The following is a 27,533-nucleotide window of genomic DNA, read 5'->3' as shown; positions in this document are numbered from 1 at the left end:
ACATCCTAGGTTGGGCTGAGTGTCGAAGGACGAATTGAATTGATAATGGTCTCATGGTATTCGTTCATGCATGGAGTCTTTCCGTCAAAGATTGTATTTTAGGCAAGAATGCAATTTCATATTAAAGCTTGAATTCAATGCATTAAGCGAAGGGTTATGAGCATAGTTCTTGACGAAATTCAACGTAGGTTTTATACGAGTTAGCCCTAAATTGTCAATCATTAAGGCTTGGTTCCGTTGCATCATTATAGTCTTAGCGCGAGGGAAAATAAATGATCATTGAAATCTTTTAGCTGTATAGAAGGAAAAGTCTATGAATCGCATATTTCCATGGAATGTTATGTCTTGCAATTATTTACATCTCTTAAGAAAAGGATTTGCATCTCTTCTAAGGAAAGATTACCTCTTGTCTCAAGACAATTAGATCAGTTAGGTAATTCGTTGTAAGGGTGTAACTCAAATGATGACCACTTCAATGCGCTAGGTAGAGCTAAGCCGCGTTAAAATTCTGCTTAGTATCGCACTCGGAAAAACCGACTTGATAATTCCGACCTCAAAGGTCCTACCCACATTCACGGAATGTTAGGGTTAGTTAGATGCCCATACAATAACGATCTAGGGTTTTTACCCTAGGGTAAATTGGCCTAATACTAGACTTCCGATTGAGTTTAGAAACCCTAGGGCCAAACGTTGTCGGCCTAGTATGGTTAGGGTTGGGTTGGGTCAAGAGGACTCCCAAACCCTACATCTTGACCAAATGTATTTCTTGACCAAGGAACGCCGTTTGATGGGAGAAATGATTCCACAAGTTAGGTGCGACACTTGTCTCGTGCAACAAGTTGCAACGTCGCATGGTTTTGTGTTTAAATCACAAGATAGATTTGCCACTCCTTGGAACAAGGTTGACAGGTTCTAAGTACAAGTTTAATCTACAAGAGGATGAGTAGTCATCCTGCTACATCACCCTTCCTTGGGCTGATTTGCCAAGTTAGAGAAGTTATGTCTTGCCTAGCAAGCAATTGACCAATCAAGTTAGGGCGACAAGGTTGCCCAGGATTTACTGTCTTAATTTAAGGAACCTAAGGTGCTGGTTAATTTGGGTTAATAGGGTATAAACCCTAACCCAAGAATAAAAGGGTAAACAAATAACAAAACCCTTGGGATCTTGCTAAGTTGCAATTGATCTCGGATCGAATACTGGATGCATTCGGAGAGAAGGATTCACACCCTAGCAGTTGGCCAAACAAACGACCACTGGATTGATTGTGTTTGTACAAGTAGGAGCACTGTTTGTACTTCTTTGCTCAAGGAATTAAAGTTGGAAAAATAATTAATGCTTCAGGTTGAAGGTCTGGAGGGAGAGGCAGCATCAGTTAACCTCGACTGTCTGCCTGACCCTAACCAAGGGGGTTGTTAGCCGCGCCGTGTAGGTGGACCGAACCCGCCGCGAGAGGTCTCTCCGTGGGTGCTACTTAGAGCAGGAGGATGCTTGTGTGCCAGGGGAGGCTCTGGCCGTAAATCCCTTGTCTTCGGGTCCTGCACAAGAGGCCGACGTGACTCGGGATTGGATCTTGAGGCCCGCATACTAGTCTACGGGCGGAAACTTAGAATAACGATCTCTGAGGATTGCTGGATTGCCTTCGGGCGGATTATGGATTAGCCTTCGGGTTGGATTATGGAATAGCCTTCGGGCTGGATTATATGATGTATTCCAAAGACTGATAAATAAGATCAACTGTTGAAAAGGAACTTGCTTGACATTGTTTTCCTATGTCAGTGCTAAGATTACGTGAAGGAATCGGTGATTAATTAAGGAAGTTGTTTTTGCGTGTCAAACTAAATGTGGCAGGTAATTAGATAACTAAAGCAACCCTGAGGAAAGTGCGGTGGATGTGACCATGGGTCCGTCCTACGGAAGGGTGGTCCCGGTTGGCCGGGAACTTTTCTCGAAGGAAATTGACAGCAAGAAACGATGACCTAGAATATAGAGTACTAGAGTCTCGATTTATGCTGTTTTAGGGGAACGGAATGGGACTATACCTTACGGGCAGAGAGGTTGAGCTTTGTATCCCTCTCGTTTTCCATTCTCCTTGAACCAAGTGCAGCATGAATCCGCTTCGACCCTGACGTTTCTGCGTAAAGTAGTTCGCCTGGGGTTCGACGCTAGCTACTGTTCTAGGAATTTGACCACTAGGAAAGCCCTGATTCAGGTTGGTCCTAAGTGGAAACGGCCGGAATGCTTCCGCTTCGTGGCAGACTCGAGAAGACCTCGATCGCAAATCCTGTGACATTCCGAGGGAGTGCCGGGCGGCGCTTTCTGGACTCTCTTTCCGATGGGCTGCTAAAACGTGTCCTACGAGTGAACAGGTGGACACGTTACAGTTGGTATCAGAGCGAACCAACGAGGATCTAATAATTTCATGGAAACTTAATGAGGGGAAATAGAGCAAATGTCGCTGTTAAGAACATTTCCTTATTTACTTATCGATGCTGACCTGTAGAGTTGTGAAGCATGAAATAAATTCTTGGTGTTCCAGGTTATGTTTATGACCGCGATGCGTGCTTTAGATTACCGACGGAGGCTCGATATGATGAATATCCTAGACCGCATCTACAATCCTTCACCCTTGTACGTGGAACGGAGATGGACGGGTGATTCAGGAATTTATTACATAGCTGCCCACCGACTTGCGTACCTTCGAACCAACTTGAAGAGAATCAAGTGGATGGAGGACTTAAAGATCGTGAAGCTGTTTATCTTTGTTGAGGCTCTCGCAAACGCAACCCTACATGTCGGTGGTTGAAAGGTCAAGCAGAACACGTATGTGTACGAGGAAGTGACTCGAATAATCCCTGCCGACAGAATCAAGGCATTGGGACATTATGAAAAGAACGGGTATCAAAGGAAAGGATACCCTAAGCTTCCTATGACCTATCAATTCTTGAAAATCCATGACCCCAATCCATACTATTACTCAGTTCTTGTAGTTGAATGTAACACAAGCTTATTCTCCCCGAATTAATGTATCAGCTTGTTCCATCTTCCCAAAAATAATTGTACTCGAAAGGGCTATACCCATATGAATGAAATAGACTTTTTTTATCAATGATTGTCTTGGCTGTGAGTATTGGTAAAGAAGTTAAGTGATTAGGTCACTTGGCTAAAAGCTGAATTGGGCATGAAATGTAATGTGAGAAACGCTTAGCAAGTTTTTAACGTTAAGAATCTCAATGCCCAGGCACAACCTCAAGTCCAGATTCCTAGTCCGACCCCTATACCAAGTACGGCCGTGATTCAGGAGAAGAAGTTTCTTCTCAAGCAAATCAAGCCACCAGAATTTGATGGCAAGGGAAGGACCGTCCAAATTGATGTCGAGATTTGGATCGAATCCATGGAGGATTATTTCGAAGCAGCTGGTACTGCGTCCGCCAATCAAGCAATGCTCGCCAAGCTGAAGCTTACCGGCGAAGCAAGACTTTGGTGGAAGTCTTGGTGCAGAGACCAAGGGATCTCGGAAGGGTTAGTTACTTGGGAGAAGCTAAAAAGAGCTGTGCGAGGAAGATATCTACCACATGCCTACCGCACGCAGAAGATGAACAAGTTCTATGAGCTGAAACAGCTTGGTTTATCTCTTGACGCATACTATTCAAAGTTCGTTTCTCTTTTGAAGTATGTGCCACAAATGGATATGATACAACAGGTGTCAAAGTTTTGTGCCGGATTAAACCCACCCGTAAACACCCGCCTCGAATCAATGCGCCCAACAGATCTTCAGGATACGCTCATTCGAGTTGCACCCATAATACAGGAGATGCAGACCAAGCCAAGAAATAACAAGACTTGGTCTTACAAGAATCAGAACAAAGGAGTGTATAGGCCCAGGCAAAGAGAGCGCAAGGCCAAAATCCGGGACAAAGGAAGAAAGCTAGAACCAACATTGTAAATAATTTTGTTCCTACTCAAGGTAATGGCCGCAATCTTCGTTGCTTCCATTGCAACGAGCCCGGTCATTTTAAAAGGTAGTGTCCCAAGCTTAACAGAGGACAACGTCAAGGACCATCCCAGGGAACTGTCCGTGGCCAAGGAGCCGCCACCCGGGCCAGAGGGAGAACCCCCAGTGTCGCCAACAAGGAGTTCGGTGATGAAGAAGACCCAACCATGGAAGCTGACTTTGAGAGGGCCACAATTCATGCCGCTCTTCACAAGAAAGGCCCGAATCGCCAATTTTCGGTGATTCAAACCCCATCGGATTATCAAGGTAAAAGCTTCAAAACCTTGATTGATTGTGGCAGTACACATTCCTTTATTTCACCAGTTTGTGCAAAAAGATTAGGAATAGCCACAATAGACGCACCTACCTTACTTGCAGAATTAGCAAATGGTCGTGAGGTCACTTGTACCGGGCAAACTGTGAAGGTGAAATTTCTACTGGGTGGAAAGTCGACTTCGGTCAGATTCAGGGTTATGAACCTAGGTATCCATGAGTGTTTGCTCGGAATGGATTGGCTTAAACCTAATGATGCCCACATTCACTGTGGAAAGGGCCAAGTTTCCTTTCGAAATTCTGAAGGGGAACTGGTCACAACTCAAGGAGAGGCTGGGAAGCCATAACGTATTTCCTGAAGAGCTGACGGAACTTTCTCCTCAAAGGGAAGTTGATAATGAAATCAAGCTAGCGCCAGGAGCTGCACCAATCGCAAAGAGGCCATATAGAATGTCCATCCCGGAAGCGATTGAGCTGAAGGAGCAACTCAAGGAACTGTTAGACCAAGGCTACATCCGCCCTAGCAGTTTACCATGGGGAGCTCCAGTGTTGTTCCAAAAGAAGAAAGATGGAACGCTTCGGCTATGTGTTGATTACAGAGGGTTGAATCAATCAACCATTAAGAACAAATATCCCATTCCAAGAATAGATGAACTTCTTGACTGTCTTCAAGGTGCGAAGATCTTCTCCAAGATCGATCTCAGGTCTGAATATTATCCGATAAGGATCAAGGAAGAAGATATCCCAAAGACGGCATTCAGCACAAGATATGGACACTTTGAGTTCCTGGTCATGTCATTCGGGTTGACAAATGCTCCTGCTACCTTCAACAGGCTAATGCAGGATATCTTTAGGCCATATCTTGATGACTTCGTACTCATCTTCTTTGACGATACCTTAGTCTACTCCAAACAGGAAGAAGATCATGAACCCCAGCTTCGCATCGTCCTTGAGACAATGAGGGTACACAAGCTTTATGCCAAAAAGAAGAAGTGTGCATTTTTCAAGCGACAGATTGAATATCTGGGATTCATTGTATCAGCGGAAGGAATTTCAGTAGACCCGGCCAAGGTCAGAGACGTTCTGGAGTGGCCAACGCCTACAACTGTCAAAGAAATACGTAGTTTTTTTGGATTGACAGGATGGTACGTGGTCTTTATAAAAAACTATGCTTTGATTGTAGCACCGCTGACCGATCTACTGAAGAAGCAAACATCAATTGTATGGTCACCTGCTGAACAGTCCAGCTTTGATAAACTAAAGCAAAGCTTGGTATCAGCACCTATTTTGAAACTTCCGGACCTTAGTAAGGAGTTTGAAGTAATAACTGATGCTAGCACACTTGCCTTAGGATGTGTGCTTATGTAAAAAGGTCATCCTGTAGCATACTCTTCAAGGAAACTGAAGAGCCATGAAAGGAACTATGCTACCCACGATCTGGAGCTGTTATCTGTCATCCATGCTCTCAAGCTTTGGAGACACTACTTGCTGAGTAACAAGTTTACCCTAGTGACGGATCATAAAGTCTTAAATGGATTTTTACCCAGAATGAGCTCAATATGAGGCAATGTTGATGGGTTGAAGTGCTGGAGGAATATGATTTTGAAATCAAATACCGGCCCAGAAAGGAGAATGTAGTTGCCGATGCACTTAGTCGCAAGGCATTTCTGAATTCTCTGATTTTACAAGATCCATCAACAACAAGATCTTTAGCCACAAAGGTATCCATGCCAAACAACCCAATACTTGAGCTAGCTAAAGAAGAGGCATGCCATGATTCAACCTATTAGAAATTGCTAAGGGAGATCCCCATCAAGGATCAAGACCTGAAGCTATAGGCAAAGTATCTAGAATTCTCTATCAATAGTGGACTTGTCTACTATAGAACGAGATTATGTATTCCAGCAAGCCAATCACTTAAACAGAAGATACTTTGGGAAGCCCATGACTCACCTTTTTCAGGACATCCCGGCTATGCCAAGACCCTCAATGCAGTCAGAAAGAGCTATTATTGGGAGAGGTTTAAAGGTGACGTTCTCAAATATGTCACTGAATGTTTGTCTTGTCAACGTGTTAAGGCCGAACATGTCAAAATGCCAGGAAAACTGCAACCACTTGACATTTCCCAAATGAAATGGGAATTCATCAGTATGGACTTTGTTGTTGGCTTGCCCCAAGTTCAGGGAGGTTACAACTCCATTATGGTTGTGGTGGATATGCTCACCAGGGTTGCACATCTTATCCCTGTTAAGACAAACTATAAAGCCTCAGACATTGCAATGTTATTTATCAGGAGATATTCAAATTGCATGGGCTGCCTAGAAGAATCATTAGTGATCGTGACTCTCTCTTCACATAACACTTCTGGAGGGCCATCTTTGAAGCCATTGGGACTCAGTACAGCTTACCATCCCCAAACATACGGTCAAATGGAGCGAGCCAACCAAGTCATTGAGGATATGCTAAGGGCACACTGCTGTCGTGAACCCAAAAATTGGATTCAATATTTGCCACTGGTTGAGTTCGCCTACAATGCTTCTTACCAACAAAGTATTCAGATGACCCCCTTTCAAGCATTGTATGGGCACGACTGTCGTAGTCTTTTAAACTTTTCAGATCCAACCTTGAGGGTTGAAGCTTCAAAACAGATGCTGGAAGATATGGATGGCCAAATCAAGTCAATAAGACAGGACATCCAAGCCGCCAAGGATATACAGAAGGCTTACGCGGACTTGAAACGTCAAGATAGATCCTTCGTTGAAGGTGACATGGTCTTCATTCGCGTACGTCCAAAGAAGAGTTCCCTATCCTTGGGTGAATGCAAAAAGCTTAGTCCAAGGTATTGTGGACCCTACAAGATCCTCAAGTGCCTAGGACCTAATGCTTACAGACTTCAACTCCCCGAGAACCTAAAGGTTCATAATGTATTCCATATCAATCTACTGAAAAAGTATGTACCTAACCCTAGTCATGTGCTTGATGATCAACAAGTTGTAATGCCTAGCCAAGGAGTCCTTAAGCTACGGCCTGACAGGATCTTAGATGTTAGTGAGAGGCATTTGAGTTTTCCTCTAGTGGAGAAGTGGAAGTGCTACCTTTCCCTTGAGCATGAGGTGGTGCTTTGGACCCTTACTCTATTAAACTTGACTAAGTTTGAGATTGAAAGTCCGGCCTTGAGGTCCACTATATACCAAAGTTGTCAATTAGTGGAGGAGTGGAAGTGTTATCTCCCCCTTGAGCATGAGGTAATACTTTGGACCCTTGCTTTATTGAACTCGATTGAGCTTGATCGAAAGTTAGCTCTAATTGAAAAGCCTCGAGTTAAAGTTGCAATAATTGAGAATGGTTTGCCAAGCTAGTGGTCACTCTCTTTCATCCACCTAGCATCCATTGGTAAATAAATTCTAAAACTTCACCAAGTATCTTTTGGAAACTTTACCTTCGAATTTTTTTCTTCTGTGTCAAAATTTGCTTGGATATCAATATCTCATCCAACTCCTCAATCTCTAGCTGAATTTTAGCAAATACATATTTTGGCACATCACCATGAAAAGGCCTCAACAAGTTCACATGAAAAGCATTGTGTACTTGCCAATGTGGAGGCAATTTCAGTCTATAAGCAACATTGCCGATCCTCTCGAACACTTGGAGGGGACCATAATATCTCATACTCGGCTTTGGATACAATCTTTCTCTATCTTTTATATTTTTTAGCCTTGTCTTTTCAAAATGCAACAACACATAATTTGTTAGCAGAGTATTTGTCAGCTCATGTGTGAGTCTGAGCTTGATCTGGGCTGGGCATTTTTATTAGGTATTTTAGGTTTTTTTCTAGTGTGGCATTTTATGCCAGTGGAGCATTTTTATGCACCAGTCGGCCAGCATTAATGCTGTCCGACCAGCATTATTGCTCCCCACTTTTTCAGTCTATATATACTCAGTGGCTCCTCCTCAGTCATTATCATCATCTTCACCATCTGCAGACTCTGTGGAGAGAGGAGCCAGTGCCAGTGCCCACGCAGCCAGTGACTCACTGTTGTATGCGACTGTCTCGTGTTCAGATATATGGATTCCATTTCCCGTGCATACATCTGAGTTCTCGTCTGTATCGTGTTCTTTCTTTTCTCTTTTTGTCTTGTGTTTCAGCAATTTATTTCAGCACATGTTTATGCTTCCACCGCTGCTCCACTTCTGACATGGTATCAGTTTTCAGGATTTGTGTTTCTGCTGTGTTTTCTTGCTGATTTCAGGACTGTTTAGTACCCCTGCTGATCTGACGATTGCTGTTGCAGACAGGCGACCTGTTTTGGGGCTGTTTTCAGCCTGCGTTTTTTGCAGTTTTGCCATCGCCTGCTGCCTCCGCACCCTCTGCTGCCTACGCACCCTCTGCTGCCTGCGTTTTTCATCTGTAGCTGCTGGCAACAGTTTTCTACCTGTTTTCCTGCAGTTTACAGCCTGCGTTTTTGCTGATTCAGCATCTCTCGTGGCTGGGTGACTGTTAATTCAGGCCGTTTTCTCTGTTTTTGGCAGTTTTTGACTGATTTTTTGACTTTCTGCAGCAGATTTTGTCTTCTATTGATCAGATTTTGGGTTATATTGCATGTGAACTCTCATTTTCTGTAGTCTGTGCTTGTGTTTTGGCTGTGTTTCCTCTCTAAATTCCATCTCTTCTCTACTTCTCTTCTTATCCTCTCCATATGGCTCCTCCGTGCACTTTCACTGATGATACGTTACATGGACTTGATTATCTCACATGGCGTGCTGTCATCGTCTGTGGAGCTATTGCTCGACCTCTCCGTCCTTTTCCTCTTCCTGAAGACTTTGATGAGGACAACCATGATGCATCCTTGAGATTACAGGGGCGGCTTCCGGCACATTATGGAGGTGAGGCTTATGTAGCTTCAGAGAGGGGTGATGGGAAGAAGAAGTCGAAGGCCCAGTGTTACCACTGTGGCAAGAAGGGACATTTGCGGAAGGACTGCAAGAAGTTAGCGGCTTCCAGGAAGAAGGAGCAGAAGACGAAGCGGGATGTTGACTCTACCGATGAGTCCTCTCCTTCATCAGACTCCGACTCCGATCCTCCGACCAAGGTGAAGTCCAAGGCGCGGAAGGGATCCTCTTCTTTGGATCGCGGGAAGGGCTTGGTGGCCCCTTCCTCGGCTGCTTTCTAGTGGTGGTGATGAGGTCATCCCTCACGACTCTCTTGTGCCAGAGAGGGAGTGTGAGCGGGTGTTCAGATGGGGCAGCCGTGCCTCATCTATACTTTTATACAGGTGCACAGGTTCCAGAGAGGGACGTCCCTGACGCATCGACTTCAGTCTGGCGGAATCAAATCCTGGAGCTGGGATTGACATCCAGGTTCATGATGAGTTGGTTATCTGACAGAGAGCGGGAGGCTTTCGTCTGGAGCTCACATGAGGGGACACTTTGGTGGTCTGGCCAAAGGCGGGGAATTCATGGTCACCTATGTTCAGGGGCATTTTTGACAGGCTGGTCTTGTATGCTACTGCAAGACATTGGTGATGGACACAGAGACATGCTATGATCTTCTCTATTTTCAGGTGTTTGGTACGATCGACATCGACATCAGGTTCTCTCCGAGGCACCTTGGTGGTGGCTTGATCACCCACTGCTTGGGTATCCATGGTTCTACTTGGTGGTTCTATGTTGTATAGTTTCTGATCCCTTTTCATTGTACTATTGTATTGTATCAGATCACTCATGATCTGAGAGAGGGTGTTAGCAGAGTATTTGTCAGCTCATGTGTGAGTCTGAGCTTGATCTGGGCTGGGCATTTTTATTAGGTATTTTAGGTTTTTTTCTAGTGTGGCATTTTATGCCAGTGGAGCATTTTTATGCACCAGTCGGCCAGCATTAATGCTGTCCGACCAGCATTATTGCTCCCCACTTTTTCAGTCTATATATACTCAGTGGCTCCTCCTCAGTCATTATCATCATCTTCACCATCTGCAGACTCTGTGGAGAGAGGAGCCAGTGCCAGTGCCCACGCAGCCAGTGACTCACTGTTGTATGCGACTGTCTCGTGTTCAGATATATGGATTCCATTTCCCGTGCATACATCTGAGTTCTCGTCTGTATCGTGTTCTTTCTTTTCTCTTTTTGTCTTGTGTTTCAGCAGTTTATTTCAGCACATGTTTATGCTTCCACCGCTGCTCCACTTCTGACATAATTACCCTTTGCAAATTGCAAAGTAGGTCTACGGTGATCAACTGCCTTCTTTTGCTTCTCTTGAGACCTTTGAAGAGTATCCTTGACCTTTGTATAGGCTGTATCTGTGTTTTCCACATAACGACTAGTCTCTCAAAAATCTTATCTTTTGTGTGCAAAACAGGGGGGACTTTCTTGCCACCCTCCACAACTTCAAATGGAGCTTTTCCGGTGGAACTATGCACTATATTATTGTATGCAAATTCTACCAAAGGTAAATACTACTCCCATTATGTCTTATGCTTAAACACATAGCATCTTAAGAGATGAAGCACTATAGAATTTGCCTTTTTTGATTGACCATCTCTCTGCAGATGGAAGGACGAATAAAATTTTAGCGTGGTACCCATGTTTCCAAACAGCCCCTTCCAAAATAAACTAGTCACTTGAGGGTCTTGATCATTGATGATCGACTTTGGCATGCCATGATACTTATACATTTTGCAAAAATAAATGTGCTATATGATCAGCCTTTATCTTCTCCTCATTGGAATGAAATGGGCCTCCTTATTGAACCTGCAAATAATGGTTCATATCCCATCATTTTCCGTAGGTGCCTAAAAAGCTCAAAGATAAGGTCCATAGTGATGCTCTGCCAAGGTTGTATCCCATAATTCCTTGTAGCTCAAAACTGTTGTCGCTTGCATTCTCAGGGGTCTCTTAGGCCGTCGCCTACTACTTTGTGCTTCTTTGAAGGCTGCTATGGCCTTCACATTGCAGGTGCAACTTTCTCTCTCTCTCTCTCTCTCTATGCATCTCTACCAAACTCAAAATGTTTGTGATTCTCTCTTTCTACCCTCCAATAGCCTTCTTTCCACTTGTATCGGTAAGTTTTGCCAAATGCTAGCCTTTCTAATCCAAATTTCACCAATTTCTAGCCATTTAACTAACTTTCATAATTGATTAATTTTGAAAATTAATTTAGGCCTTTGACCTTGCCCATAAAATTGATTACGTCCATCCACAACTTAATTGGATAGGCCATTTTGACCCCCAAGTGGTCTTGTGCATTATTTGACCCTTGAATAAGCATCAATTAATACCTAGTTTCTAGTGTCACCATTGATACTTATTGGTCAAATGATTGTTTTAGACCCAAAGTGACACTAAGTACCACTTGGTATCTATTAGTACAACTTGTCACAAGTTTTGCCTTTGGCTTCAACTGATTTCTGTAAGTCGTGGGTCCCACATTATAAAATGACTAACTTGCACACCACATGCGTAAGTCACATTGCACATTTGATTCACTCTCAATCAAGTGCTAAGTAGAGTATCAAAATTTCATGTCCTTGTGATAGAGACCACCATACATCTCCACATATACCCCCCTCCCCCCACCCAAAAGAAAAAGAAACTGCCCCTCCTTTGCCCCCCTTTTCCTGTCAACTGCCTTGGAGTGACATCACTGCCAAAAGGGGTTCGGGATGGTGTGATTTTGTGTTTGGGTCTAGTACCTTTGGCCTTTGAGTGACAATTGTCATCTACATGGCTAGGTTTTTGGAAAAATGCACAAATTCTATTCTTTTTAGGCTTGTAATGCTGGAAGGGCCTTTTTGATATTATGACTTTACCACTCTTTTTTTCCTTCAATGAAGTAGATTGACCATCATTATTGGAAATATGACTAGGATTGATCAGGGAGTGTGAGATTTGGTTTGAATTGTGGAGGTAATTTCTTTCCACTCCTTGTGTCTTTCCATGAAGTAGGTGGCGCGCATTAGCATTGGGCCAAACGATAGACTTATGCACTTGTGGATATGAGCGAGGTGCATGGTGCGCTGGTGTCATTCTCGGTAGAAAAGTATCAAGGTGCAAATTGATACACCTTTGAGTGTGTAATGATGGCCTAAAGTGTAAATTTGTTAGAATTTGCCAATTCTATGGGCAGTGCCCAATGTTTTAGTCTTTAAATTGTTTTCAGTTCTTAGTGTGAACACAACTAAAGTTGTTGTGTCACCACTCTTAGAGTTAGAGTTAGAGTCAGTTAACTCTAGTTGAGTTAGAGGTAGGTCTATCTTAGACCTATCTTGTACCTTTCATTCTCATTCTTTTAGTTCAGCAAGTACACTCTACTCTTTTGCTTCAGCACACTCTCATTGTCTCTCTTTTTTCTCCTCCGTAGCTGGCTGTCATTTTCCAACATTTGGTATTAGAGTAGGTTCTATGTGCAGATTCAGTTCAGCCATCGTTAGCCGGTGCCGCCCTGTCTAAGGTCCTATAGCTATCAAGAAGCTCTCTACCCGAGGAAGAGAAGGACGAGCTGCTGCTATTTTCAGCCTGCGCGCAGCCCTATGTGCAGTCCTACGGACAGTCCCATATGCAGCGCGCATGCAACCTGAGGAGCTGCTGCTGTTTTCAGCTCTGCCCCTTATTTTCTCACCTTTGCCTGCGATTTTCTGCAAACCCTAAAAAGTGTAGAAACCCTGATTTTCAGATTTGAGGGTTTTTCAAAATTTTTGCAATTTCTCATCCATTTTGGCTATCTCTTTTTGAATCACAACTTGTGCCGTCCAAAATTTGGGGCTTTTGTCAATTTTCGCTCCAAGAGTTCAAATTGACAGCTAATTTGAAGAAATTTCACAATTTCTTTGACTTTTCCACAAAAAATTTTGGGGCCTTTGCTCGATTTGCAGTCCATGTGTGAATCTTTATTGGAAGCATCGACAATGCACAATTTCATCAACATTTGTACAAGAAATTTGGGGCTTTTTATCCTAGAGGCTCCGACAAGCATCATGAGGCAGATTCCAGCCATTGTTCACTGTTGGCACACACCCCGAGGTGATATTATTGCAGATATTCAAGCTGAGGTACAAATTTCTTTGATTTCTTTGAGAACCTTGTATAGAGATTTGTTTTTGTTGGATACCTATGATGCACGATCTCATGATGCTTTGGCAGTCACTACTCTATCACTGGCTATGCAGAATGCGGAGCTATGGCATGCCCTCTATGGACATATGAGTTTTGAGTTTGATGACCCTTCAGAGGTGTTATATGGTAGATGCATTGCCTCCAGTGGAGGTTCCACCTCCTCATGCATGTGAGGAATGGATTTTGGGCAAGGTGCACAGATTTGCCTTAAAAAAGGATGGTGCAGTGCATGTTGTTTAAAAATTGCAACTTATTCACTTTGATGTTTGTGGTCCCATGAGGACACGTGCACTTGGAGATCATCTTTACTTTGTTACATTTATTGATGACTACTCTCGGTATACATGGGTGTATGGGCTAAAAGCAAAATTTGATATGTTTATGCATTTTAAACATCTTGTTGCAAAGCTTGAGGCTGAAATTGGCTTGAAAGTATAGATACTTCGCATGGATAGAGGGAGGGAGTATATGTCTCGTGCTTTTGAGACATATGTGCTTGATCATGGCATTATGCATCAAGCCACTGTTAGAATGAATCCTCAATAGAATGATGCTGTTGAAAGGACGAATCACACTCTTATTGAGATGACTTGTTGTATGCTCAAAAGCAAGGGGTTGCTTGATAAATTTTGATTAGAAGGCCTTCAGTGTGCAAATCATGTGTTGAATTGTGCACCCACTAAGGCACTAAAGACAGTCATCCTGTTTGAAGCTTGGCATGGCAAGAAACCCAAGGTTGACTACTTTTGGATATTTGGTTGCATAGCCTATGCACATGTTTTGAAAGAGCTTTGTGGAAAGCTTGATGATAAGGATGTAAAATTTATATTTACTAGCTACAGTTCGGAAAGCAAGGGCTATTGCTTGTATGATCCATGCACAAAGAAAGTTTTTGTCAGTAGGGATGTCATATTTGCTGAAAATGCTGCATTTTCACATGATTAGTTTTAAATGCGAGCCATCCATGTAGGAGGAACCCATTTGGCTGATTTTATGGAAATAGATGATTGTGATGAGCATGCATTTATGAGCTCACTGTTGGATGATGATGAGCCTACTTCCTTGGACGAAGCTGAGCAAGATGTACAGATGTACATTGAATGGAGGCCATGCAAAGTTAGACTCTATTGCCACTAACTCTACATGGGAGCTTGTGGATTTACCACTTGGCAAGAAGGCCATTGGCACAAATGGGTTTTTAAACTCAAACGTAAGGTTGATGGTACCATTGACAGGTACAAAGCACGGTTGGTAGCAAAAGGCTATGCATAGAATAAGGGCATAGATTATAAAGAGACTTTTGTTCCTACATCCCATATTAGTATAATGAGATGTATAATTGCTATGGCCGCAAATCATGGTTGGACGGTACATCAGTTGGACATTAAGACAACATTCTTGAATGGATTTGCATGAGGATGTTTATATGTCACAACCTCCAGGGTTTGTGGTTAAGGGGAAAGAGCACATGGTATGCAAGCTAAACAAAGTTCTTTATGGTCTTAAATAGGAACCTCGTGCATGGTACTCTAAAATTGATGCATATTTGGCCAGCAAAGGGTTCGGTAAAGAGATGTCTGATGTTGCAATTTACAACCAAGCTTTTGGTTGTCTTATTTATCTTTGCAACACACACCCTGATATTCAGTATGCAGTATCTCAGGTGAGCAGGTATATGCATAGCCCCCGGACTATACATTGGCAAGTTGTTAAGCGGATCTTCAAATACTTGCAAGGTACTCTGTCACATGCATTATTATTTTTCGGGGGGGAGGGGGAGATTTGTAATTACAGGCTTACAGTAAGTTAGATTGGGCCAGTGATATAGACACTAGGTAGTCTATTAGTGGACACTGTTTCTTTCTAGGCCATTCATGCATTTCATGGCTAAGCAAGAAACAATCTATAGTGGTTATCTTGTCATGTGAGGCTGAGTACAGGGTAGTCTTTACATCAACAGTGGAATGTCTATGGCTGTGTAGATTGTTGGCCGATCTACATTTACCATCGGAGGGTCCTACACCCATTCTTTCTGACAGTCAGGGTGCTATTGCAGTGTTACGAAATCTTGTGTTTCATGCTCACACGAGACATATTGAGGTGCATTACCTTTATGTCAGAGAGAGATGCTATGCAGGAGAGATCAGCTTGATGTATGTTTCTACATAGGAAAATGTTGTAGACATTTTCACCAAGGCACTACCTCGTGAGAAGTTTGAGGCTTTTCACAAGTCTTTAGACTTGCTATCCTTTGGTGATTGATCATTCTTGTACTTTACCACATTGGTACTGCAGAGGGGTGTTAGAATTTGCCAATTCTATGGGTAGTGCCCAATGTTTTAGTCCTTAGTTCTTTTTTAGTTCTTAGTGTGATCATAACTAAAGTTATAAGTTGTATCACCACTTTTAGAGTTAGAGTTAGAGTCAGTTAACTCTAGTTGAGTTAGAGCTAGGTCTTAGATACACTCTACTCTTTTGCTTCAACACACTCTCATTGTTTCTCTTTTCTCTCCTCCATAGCTGGCTGTCAATTTCCAACAAAATTTGCATCAAAGATGACATATGCTAAGATGGAATAACAGATGGTTGTTCTAAAGTAGGGTTCTACATGGAATGTAGATGAATCTAAATGTATAAGTGACTGTGGGAGAAAAGGGTGGGAAATGTGAGGATGATTGTGAAGCACCAAACTCATATTCAAACAAAACAAAAGATAAAGGATTGCCTTGTCGAGCATCTTTGATCATAGTGTTCTTAAAATCCATATTGATATTGACTTGGGTCTTCTAGGTGTTGATTCTTGCATAACTGAAGGAAGAGTGTAGACATAATCAAAATCACACAATAATGGATTTCATGAACTTGCCACTTGGCTTGAGTGCAAAGAATTCAAACTTTTGGTTGTGTCCTAAATGGATAGTCTTTGCTCAACAAAGAGGCGATCAGTCTCATCAACGGAGTGCCCCTATGAGGAATATGAGACACAAGATGAAGATGCGGAGCGTTGTTCTCCAAATCAACACCATAATGCCTCAACAAGGACTCCATTGGATGAGTAGCCAAAGAAAGTGTTAGAGGATCCCAAGATGGAGTGGGCTGAGCGATTGTGAGTCAGCATATGACATATAGTGTAATTAAGAAAAACCAAGCGCTCCACGCTAGCCTCAGGTAACTCTTTAGAAGAGCACTAGCTTTGATACCATGTGAAGATATGGTAGAGTTTGCATGGAGAAAACATAGAATGTATGAATATGACTAAAACACTATGACTAAGACATTTCTTATGAGGCCAAAAATTGACCTCAAATCCCCCCTAATGATAGGTTTGTAATTATCCATACCTACTTCTTCAACATTTCCAATGCATGTTGCCTCTATAACAACTATATACTCTCTAGAGTCTTAATTATCTCTATGCCAAGAAAATAGCATAACTCTCTAAAATCCTTCATCTTAAATTTAGTATTGAGGAGACCCTTCACATGGTCAATCTCTCTCTGACCGTCACCCACAATGATCAAATCATCCACATATATAATAATAACTACAATACCTATATCACTCTCATAGACATAGAGTAAGTGTCAACTTGTGCTACTCTGCAAAATCCAATGTTGACAAGGTATTCAACAATCTTATCATACCATACCCTGGGGGTTCTTTTTTCAAACTATATAAGGCCTTACTAAGCTTGCATACATAATCTCTAAAAACACAAATAGAGAAGAAAGATACTTAGATGTAAATGAATGAATACTGTGAATGAATCAATGATTGGAGAAGATGCTCAAAGGCAGAGCTGTCAAACCACTGATGACTCTCGTGGAGGGGGTTGAGGGAGAATCGGAGAGTGAAGTCCATCAGAGATGGATCCTGAGGGCTGTAATCACCAGCTAGAGCTGTGATAATGCTGAAAATGACAGGGCAGCAGTCTGGAAACTAAAATGCACCAGTCTTTGATGCTGGAGCTGGTAAACACAGCATTGTAGTGCCTGAAAATCTGTGCAGTTGGTCACATGCAGCAATCTGGAGCTGGGCGATAGCTGGCTCGAGACAAATGCAGACGACTGGGGATGGAAGGGCAGCTGAAGAATGTGGATGGCAGCAATGGAGGTGATGAGGAATGAGTGGGCAGCAGGAAGAGGAGGGGCTGGCAGTCATGTGATGTTAACTGGGGATAGACTGGGGATGCCTGCAGGCTGCAATACAAGGGTTGCAAGCGAGCCAGCACACTTGCTATTTATACATGAGAAACCGACCAAAAATTGGGAAGTTTGCTTGTGGGACTCTGAGACACACTCAGTGAATTTGAGTTTTGGAGCTCTTTAATGAGCTAACGTAGATTGAATGCACAATGCACCTTTTTTAGCTGAACCAGAGCTGCTTTAAAAGCAGGGCAATGGGCATCTGTTCCAATTTCTTGTGCAGTATATCTTCAAGTTCAAACGGTAAAGTAAATGTTTTGCCCCCAAACACTTGCTCCTTGATAACTCAGGGTAAAGTTCATGCACAGCTTACATCATATGGTGCTTGAATAAAGTGTCAATGACGGGAGCCACCTCTTATGAAGAGTAATTATAGTTGAAACATCTCCAATTATGTATGTAGATACTAGAACTGGTAATTAGCACCAAGTAGATCAATCTCTGTCCATATTGAATCTCTGAGTGGGCTTTACAAATGATTTTAGAAAGAGTGTCCTGCAATTGCCCTGCTTTAGTAATGAACTACAAGTTGGATTATTCTGATGGCTAGCAGAGTGATTGGCTTTTGTAAGGATTTGGACCTATACAGCAAGCAAGACAGCACCAACACATGACTAGCCTTTTTGGAAAACTGTGGCTGCATGTGTGGGCCATATCATTTTTGGACCAAACTGCTAATGTTACTTATCTTCATAGGATAAAGGAGTCAGAAATAGTAGTGCATTATGAGGTGAAGAAGTGCAAATTAAAATGCACACAACATGTGTAACCTTGTTATCAAACTTGTTTGAACTTGGTATTGACTTAGCCTTACAGTGAGTCAGTGTTCTACAAGTTTTTGCAACTTTCTATGGGCAAGTGATATCTACTTGATGATGTATGTATATTTCTTAACTAATTTATACTTCCTTATTTGCATTAAAATGTATAGTCAATATATAGAAATGATATGGATTATGTAGATATTGAAATGTTATTTGTCAACATAGATGCTGACAAAGCTTGATCATGGTTGGATACTTGTACAGTAATAACACAAATCTCGAAAACAAGAACAAAACATAATCCACAGCAATTCGGATATTGAAAGTTGAAAACAAAAAGAGAGACCAAATGCACTACAAGAGAGCGGGATCGACTAGAGGCTCCATGAGCAGGTTCTCTCTCTCTCTCTCTCTCTCCGTGTGTCTGTCTCCCTCCCTCCCTCCCTCCCTCACACACACACACACACACTCTCTCTCTCTCTCTCTCTCTCTCTCTCTCTCTCTCTCTCTCTCTCTGTGTATGTCTTCCTCAAAGCTACGCCATAAAATTCATGACATTTTGTCTTTGTCTGTATACAGTTAGTGGGGACATCCAAACCTTTGAACCTGAGTTGGCTGCATTGTTAAGGATTAGTGGAAGAGCTAATTGGATGACCTCCGAATGAGACATCATGGCTATAATGCAAGTATTTATCCCTCATTCAAAAGCCAAGCTACTTTTGATTGATAACTTTCAAGTAAAGCAAAGTAAAGCTATACAGCCATAGTGTTATTGATGCTAATTCCAAAGTTAATCGAGTGATGGCCTATTGGTGCAATCAATGGCTTGAATGAGTATTACAGACTTGCATGCTGTTTTGAGTGATATGAATGAATTCAAAAGCATAAATCTTGTGTTCTCGTGAACTTAAATTCAAATGTCCATTGTAGAGATCAAGGGAACCTTGCACGTCTTTTCTTGGGTGAGCATGGCCATCTTGTTGCCTTTGTTACATCAGGTTTAGGAGACTCTTCAGAGGCAGCTCCTAGAGACAATAACTAGTTAGGTCTTGAAAGATACATAAGAGGGACTAGGGTGATTTCTGCTTTGTGTTCCAGATTAGGTCATGAGATGTAAGCTCCTTATTTTGCAAGCAAAATGGATGTTGTTGAAGATGAGGCATGAACCAATTGAACGGGGCGCCATTTGCATTGATAGTGAGGGCATTGATTGGTGGATAGAAATACACAGCAAGAACAGGTCCAAACAGTAGATGAAAAGTCAAAACGCAGACCTGCACCAGCACAAAACAGCAGCAGGAACTGTGATCCTGAAATCTAATACCATGTCAGAAGTGGATGCAGTGATGGAAGCATGGAAAACTGCTGTAATAAACTGCTGAAGACAAGAGACAAAGGAAATGAGAAACACTATAGAAGAAAAGAGCACTGCACAAAGAACTCAATAGCAAGGAGATACTTAGGAAATGGAATCCATATACCAAAATATGAGATAGTACAAATCCAACGTGAGTGAGTGGCTGTCAAGGCACTAGCACCGGCTCCCTCTCTCCACTAGAATTTGAAGGAGGTGAATGATAATAACTAAGGAGAAGAAGCCCCATTATATAGGCATAAAATATGTCTCAAATAAAGGCTGGTCGGACAGCATTAATGTTGACCGATTGGCATAAAAAATGCCATATGTGAAATGTCCACTAGAAAAAGTGCCTAAAATAACTACAATGTACCTAGCCCTAAATGGCATGCACAGACTCACACATGAACTGGCATATCCGCTAATAGTAGGGTGATCGTCTTCTCTCTTATGCTCCTCTTTTTTGCTTCTTTTTGGGCTTGAGAGGGGGTGTTGAGAAACCAAGTCATTCAATACATTTCTCCTACTTCATTCCTATTTTGTTTTCCATTTATATCCCCAAAAATGCTTTATTTGGATCATTATTTAGTGTTGAGGTGCCACCAAGAGAGTTGGGGCGCCACCTTCATTCTTCATCCCACATATTCATTCCTTATGACACTGTCACTCTCTTCCATATTCTTCTCTTCTTTCTCCATCCTCTCCACTGCTATTCACACCATGGAGGATGACATTATGGTTCATGGCTTTTGCATTCATCTCCACTTGGCATTTTGCAACCTCATTATATGGTGTTAGCCCTCTTTACTTGTTATCATTATCAGGCTTCGTTTGTAGTAGATTTAGGCCATTTACAGTAGATATTCATTCCTTCTGACATTGTTACTCACTTTCATATTCTTCTCTCCTTCCTCCATTCTCTCCATTGCTATTCATACCTTGCGAGGATGACATTATGGTTCATGGATTTTGCATCCATCTCTGCTTGGCATTTTGCAACCTACATTATCTGGTGTAAGCCCTCTTCACTTGTCTTCATTATCAGGCTTTGTTTGTAGTAGATTTAGGCCATTTACAATAGATATTCTTGCATTGTATTCTCCACTTGGTTGCCCATCATTCACCTTGGTAGGAACCATCATCTTGGAGAGATTTCAGCATATGCTTAATCTCTGACAGCTCTTGAGGACAACGTTTCGATCCCTCTGCATTTGGTTGTCCTTTTCTTCACCATTCAACATTACCTTCGATATCCTATTGCCGGAGGATTGCGTTTTACTCCCTTTACTATGCAAATCCGCTACAGGTGCTGCCACCTGATTTGGACAGGACAATGTGGTTATCTTAAGAGCTTTAGCTTTGTCGTATCAATGTGATTCACTTAGCATGATTCAGTGATTCATCATTCACCATCTCCTTTTGTGTTTTTTTGAGTGTTTCTTCTCTCTCGATGTTTGCCGTACATAAATTTTCTCGTGCAAACCCTACTGTCTCTCTAGTTTTTTTTCACAACAGTTATATTTTGACATGAAATCCTAATTTCGGCTGTAAATTAGGCTTTTTAGCAGCAATTTTTGCAATTGCTCTTCACCTCAAATTGCAAATTGTGAGGAATGGTGGAGGGAATGTTAGAGGATGAGAGATAAGGATGTAGAGAGAGAGAGAGAGAGAGAGAGAGAGAGAGAGAGAGAGAGAGAGAGAGAGAGAGAGAGAGGGGAGAGTGAGTTTTGTCGCGATGCTGCCGTCGGTGCGCCCCGTCCTGTCGTCGCCTAGACCTGCGCGCCGCCTGACGACCTGCCTGATGACTGCCGCCTGACGCCTGACTGCCCGCGCGATGACTTGACGACCTGCTTGACGACCTGCCTGACGACCTGCCTGCGCGCCGCCTGACGACCTGCCTGATGCCTGACGACCTGCGCGCCGCCTGACGACCTGCCTGATGCCTGACGACCTGACGACCTGCCTGATGCCTGACGACCTGCGCGCCGCCTGACGACCTGCCTGATGCCTGACGACCTGCGCGCCGCCTGACGACCTGCCTGCGCGCCGCCTGACGACCTGCCTGAAGACCCACCCGCCGACGACACCCGTACTTCACAGGTCTGCATCGTCCCTGCCTCTTTTCCTGCCGTCGCATCCGTCCTCTGCCGTGGCCATCAGGTCCAAACCCGCTCGCCCTCTGCTGTGCGACTGTGGCCCACTGCAAGGAGTTCTGCTTGACGTCTCCCCTCGGACGTTGCACACTCACCTGGATCTGTGCCCTCAGCTGCTCGCCTGCCTTCACACGCCCTATTCGTCAGGGGTTCACCGGCGCGCGTCTGTCCTGTTCTGCACAGGTGCTCCGTTGCAGTCCTGTTGCTGCAGCCAGGTGGTTCCCTGATTGTGCCGGTCTGCGGGACTTGCGGAGCGAGCAAGAGAGAGAGACAGAGCGAGAGAGAGAGAGAGAGAGAGGAAGGGACAGGCAGATAGACATTTTACAAGGACAGATCTGTGCCGAGGAGGCAGCAGATTATTGAAGAGCAGAGACTGTAGACAGTGCATCCTGCTGCTGCAGTGAGGGAGCGAGCGAAAGAGAGAAGACAGCGGTATGGCTGGCCTGGATATGGATTTTCTCGACCGGACGGTGGCAGCCCTTGGCCCTGATTCCGATACCGAGGAGCCGGAGGATATGGTGCCATGCACGGAGGAGCCGCCTCCGGGTTCTGAACTGCCGTCGGCAGGCAAACGCTCTAAGCACACTTCAGACGAGCCAATGGGTCCTCAGGACCGTTCCTATGCGCAGGTTGCCTCCGAACCTGTGGATTCGCAGGAAATAGACTGGGAGCATTTGCTGGACTTTGCCAATACTCTGCTTGGCGATTATGTCCAGCATAATAATGAAACTTTCTCTGCTGCGGCTGCGGATGATGTGCTGGAAGCGACAGTGGACCCAAAATCAGTCTTGCGGTCCTTCTCGGTGTTCTATGACCGTGCAGTTATACTTTTTTTCACCGGCAGGATCCCAGTGCTCTCACATATTCGCCAGTGGATGCACCACTTATTGCAAGGGGAGTATGTTGAGGAGATCTTCCTTGGCCCTCGCGGCTTTTATGAGGTGCTGTTGAAATCTGAATCGCATCGAGCTGAGCTACTGTCCAAGTTGCCACTATTCTTTGACCGCCGCTTGGTCCATGTGGTACCATGGCGCCCTATGGCTGACTTCCAGCGTCTGCTTCAACGCGAATGCTCGGTGTGGGTGGAAGTGGAAAATTGTCCAGCGGTATATTGGCCATTGTTGAAAGACGCGATGGCGGTTGTGGGCACAGTGCTGGTTCCCCCCAGCCTCAGGGCTATGAACCGAAACCGTCTATGCATGTTATGGGATACGGCCAGGAAAAGGCCTGCGTGGCTTCGCCTCAATTGCGCTGGCATGCCTCCTTTGCATTTTCGCCTGAAATGGGGCAATTTTGCCGGACACTGCTTTTCATGTGGTAAATTAGGGCATTTTGTAGCTGAATGCCCGGAACGGCAACTGTCTTCTGAGGAGGCGCAGGTTGTGCAGCCCAAGGATGACATGGTGCTTGATGCCCAGACACAGGAGACCCTTCAGCCCCCTACTGTCATGGAAAAAGGTAAACAACAGTTCCGAGCTTTGGATTCTCCTAGCTCTGATTGGATTGAGGCACGACAAAAAAAAGGTAAAAAGTTGGACGCAGGCCTGGCAGATCCTGGGCCTCATGTTTCCCCGGATTCCGTGCGCACGTACACGCGCAGGAAAGACATGGTCACCCCACAGCAGGTTGTGCGTACCATGGCCCCGTCAGCCCCCCGCAATCCGTCTTCAAGGAAAGTCTATTCCGAGGGCCCCAAGGGCCCACCTGCTAAGCTGGCGTTTGATGCGAAAGGCAATGTGATTACTCCTTGGGATAGGCGTTATCCCCGCCCTGCTCCCAAGGTAGTGGATTTCCCTTCTACCTCTAAAGCAGGTCGCCCGAATTCATTTGCAGTATTGGCTGATTTTCTGGATGAGGGTGTCCTGGATGCCCTCGCGGAAAAGATGCAATCGAGGCAACAGGCGCCTCGTTCCTGACTTCCTTTGTTTGAAAATATATGAAGATTGCCACGTGGAACGTGCGAGGCATTTGCTCTCGCCATAAGCAGCATACCATGTGGTCTGTCTTGCATGAAAATCAGTGGGATGTATTATGTGCAGTGGAGCACAAAAGTCATGGTGAGGCAGGAAAGGTTGTGGATTGTCGTGGATTTCGTCTGTTTTATGCAGGGACACATGCTAAGCATTATTCGGGCGTGCTGATGATTGTTCATGAGAAATACCAGCCTGTTCTTGTTAAAAATGATGTGCACGGCCGCTTTCTGGTAATCGAAGTCCTATTTGAAGGTGAGATTTTATGGCTGCTGGGACTTTATGCTCCCAATGATCCCACATCCCGACGGGATCTATGGTTGACTTTGCAGGGCTCCATGGCACTTGGCCGCAGAGGGTTTTTGATGGGAGATTTCAATATGTGTGTTGACTCTTCGCAGTCCACCTCAGGGCATTCGGTAATGGATACGCCAGAAAGCCGGGTGTGGAACTCCTTTGCTTTGCACATACTTAAGCAAGATCTTTGGTCGTGGCTTCACCCTTCTGTTTCAGGTTTTACTTTTCATTCTGCGCAATATGCAACCACTTGGTCGCGATTGGACAGAATGTATATCATGCAGGGGGATGATTTTCTTCCCGAGATGCTGGAGATGAAGGTCTTGCAGCAATATGCGTTGTCGGATCATTTTCCCCTCCAGCTTGAGATGCGGGCACAATCTGTTGCACCTTTTATGCAGTTCCTGGATAAGCTCCCTTTACGCTTCAACTCCTCTTATTTGAAGCATCCAATTTTTCAGGATTATATGCAGCAACTGATTGAGAGGTTCTTATTGGACTTCGCCTCTGAGGGCTTGGCTTCGTTTGCACGCCTGCTCTCTAATGTGCAGCGGGTTGCTCGGCAGTATGGGATTCACACTGCCTCTCTTTGTCGCCGCCGTCGACTTGCAGCAGAGGACTTATTGGCCTTGGTCCGTTCCTTGCTCCTGGATTCCCCAGATGATGATTTTCTGCTGTCACTGGAGCGGCGTTTGGCCCATCTTATTCAAGTCTTTAGCTTGAAATCTTATCAGCAGGCCAAGCTGCATAACTTGACTGACACATTGCAAGATAATGCCTGCCAGTCTCATAAGTTCTTTCGCGCCTTGCATGCTTCTCCGGCTCGCGAAAATATGACTCGACTTCAGGACTCGGAAGGTCGCATGGTCACTGATCCGCAGACCATTATCAATATGTGCAGAAATTATTTTATGGATCTTTTTGGTTCTTCATCCTTGCCGTCTAGCCAGGTTACGCATGCCCGCTCGGTCTTCTATCAGCTGGTCCACCAGCAGGTTCCGCTTGATATGCAAGCCTCTTTGGAGGCGGATATTTGCGAAGATGAGGTTATGGATGTGTTGTTGCACCTGCCTAAGGATAAAAGTCCTGGTTGGGATGGTCTCACTAATGAATTTTTTGAGCACTCAGCCACGCAGTTGGTAAAGCCTTTGGTGGTCATGTTCCAGCAGGTTTGGGAAACAGGGGTCATGCCTTCTTCATGGAAAGAAGGCCTCATCAAACTGATCCCCAAGGTCCCTTCGCCGTCAAAGCTGCAACACTGGAGACCAATTTCGTTGATGGGCGTGATGTATAAAATCTTTTCCAAAGTGCTGGCAAATCGGCTTCACAAGCACCTTCCAGCTCTTGTGCACCCCCTCCAATATGGTTTCATTAAGGGACGCAACATTTTGCACAATATCTTGAATGTGCAAATGGCTATTGATTATGCGAGGCACTCCAATCAGCAAGTGGTCTTGATTCAACTGGACCTGGAAAAGGCGTTTGACTGTGTGGACTGGTCTTTCCTTGCAGAGCTTATGTCTGCTATGGGCTTTGGGATCCGCATGTCCCGATTGATCTACACCATTAGTACTGAGGCTTCTTCAAGAGTTATGCTTAATGGTGGGGTCACAGAGCCATTTCTCCTTGCACGCTCGCTCAGACAAGGCTGCCCTTTGAGTCCTCTCTTCTTTGCCTTGGCAACTCACCCGGTCCTTTCAATGTTATCCTCCATGGCGGCTTCTGCCCAGCTGGCAGGGTTATCTCTTCCTTTGGGGCAGCACTTCATTAGCCAATCCTTGGCTGATGACTCCTTTATGATTTTGCAGGCGGACAGGGATAACATTCGCAAGGCATTAGATGTTTGGACGCTCTTTGGTCAAGCTTCTGGTCTTCGCATCAATGCCTTCAAGTCAGCCATTCTCAGTTGCACGGAGCCTGATTTAGAGTCATTAGGCTGGCAGGGCCAGGTGGTTTCTCATGGCGCGATTGTCAGGCATCTTGGATACCCATTGGGGGTGGATGTACGGCCAAAGGCCCTGCTGGAGTGGATTTCACACAAACTGGCCGTGAAGTTTATGTATTGGAAGTCGCAAGCCTGGCCGTTCCATGTCCGCCTCAAAGTGGCTCAGACAATTATGCTACCAATGCTGACGTATTTCCTGCCATTACTGCCATGGACGCCCAGTACTTTGAAGGCTCTTACTCATCCCATTCGTTTCATGCTATGGAAGAAAGATTCACTGCAGGCAGGCATTTCCTGGATTTCATGGTCACATGCATGTACCCCTAAGCGCATGGGTGGTGGAGCTATTTTGGATGCAGAAACTCATATGCTGGCTCTTCGTTGGTCTCTGTTTCGTGCCATGTGTGTGGATCATCACCCGTGGACCATCATAGCCCGTTATTTTCTTGAGGACAGCGGCCTCCGCCAGGGTAACACACAGCTTCGAGCCTCATGGTGGCATGTCCTTAATGCTGACGCTCGTTTCTCCAGTCCCTCTTCCTCTTTGTTAGTGCATTTGGTCGGCTCTTGGAAAGTGGTGCTCCAAAAGGCCCGTTGGCATCCTGTAGGGGACCGCGTGCAGACAAATTCTTTTCAGCTGGAATTGTTGGCGGTATCCACATTACTTTCATGGGAAGATAAACATCAGCTCAGACCAAGATTTAACCGCATGGCCCGTTTGGGTGTGACTTCGATTGCGGATGCTACCCTTGCCACTCGCAATGTCCTTGCATCATTTCGGACTGCTAGGAGACTTTTCAGGATCCCGCGCGGATACCGTGATTTGTGGGGGAAGCTTTCCTCGGAACTTCAGGGTAGGCAACCCTTTCCTGCCCTGGCTATGGATCGCCCTTGGCAGGACTGGGACCTTGCAGGCCGGTTGAGTCTGGAAAATGCCTCTACTAATCAGGTGTATCATCTTCTCATTAAAGATCACCAATGGTTGGGCGTGAAAGTTAATGCTGTTTGGGGCCTGCGGAAATCACTGTCATGGTGGCAGGCAACGCTGATGGAGGGATGGCAGAACAAGACACCTTTCAAATGCAAGGTCTTTCTGTGGCGGGTAATGATTGGTGGTCTTCCTCTTGCCTCGGCCCTTTCCAAGCGTCGAATCTCGAATGGCACTTGCTTCTTCTGCACCACTTCGGCGAAATCGGCCCGACATCGTTTTCTTTCTTGCCCGCTCGCCAAGAATATCTGGTCACTCTTGTCACGAATCTGGCACGCGGTGGTGGGGTCTTCACTGACTCCCTTCGATTGGGTTTTTGTGCGCCCGAAGTATCCCACACCACCACCGTTACATATGAAGATCTTATTCCATTTTTTCAGATACTGGGGATGCTGGCACATTTGGACCACCCGAAATGCTTTTCTCTTTGATTCGGCTTCTAATGTACCGCGACATATTGCAAGGCTTAAAGGGCTCTTGCATT

At 44.6% G+C, this 27,533-nt stretch overlaps 1 protein-coding gene across 1 annotated transcript in view; it reads left to right on the top strand.

Annotated features, from left to right (window-relative positions):
• Positions 1–27,533, top strand: part of LOC148010019 (peroxisome biogenesis protein 3-1-like) — an 87,256-nt gene that overhangs the window by 2,691 nt on the left and 57,032 nt on the right. Inside the window, exons 2-3 of the mRNA XM_087673083.1 lie at positions 18,604–18,732; positions 18,919–19,021. Of these exons, the coding sequence (XP_087529209.1) occupies positions 19,011–19,021 (11 nt within the window). The 5' untranslated portion in view covers positions 18,604–18,732; positions 18,919–19,010. The remainder of the gene's footprint in view (positions 1–18,603; positions 18,733–18,918; positions 19,022–27,533) is intronic.

This window comes from Lygodium microphyllum, chromosome 30 (assembly GCF_053477565.2).
Source record: "Lygodium microphyllum isolate KBCC chromosome 30, Lygodium_microphyllum_v1.1.10, whole genome shotgun sequence".
In the NCBI taxonomy this organism is placed as follows: domain Eukaryota; kingdom Viridiplantae; phylum Streptophyta; class Polypodiopsida; order Schizaeales; family Lygodiaceae; genus Lygodium; species Lygodium microphyllum.
The sequence above is the reverse complement of the archived record's forward strand: the minus strand, read 5'-3'. Positions and strand labels throughout refer to the sequence as shown.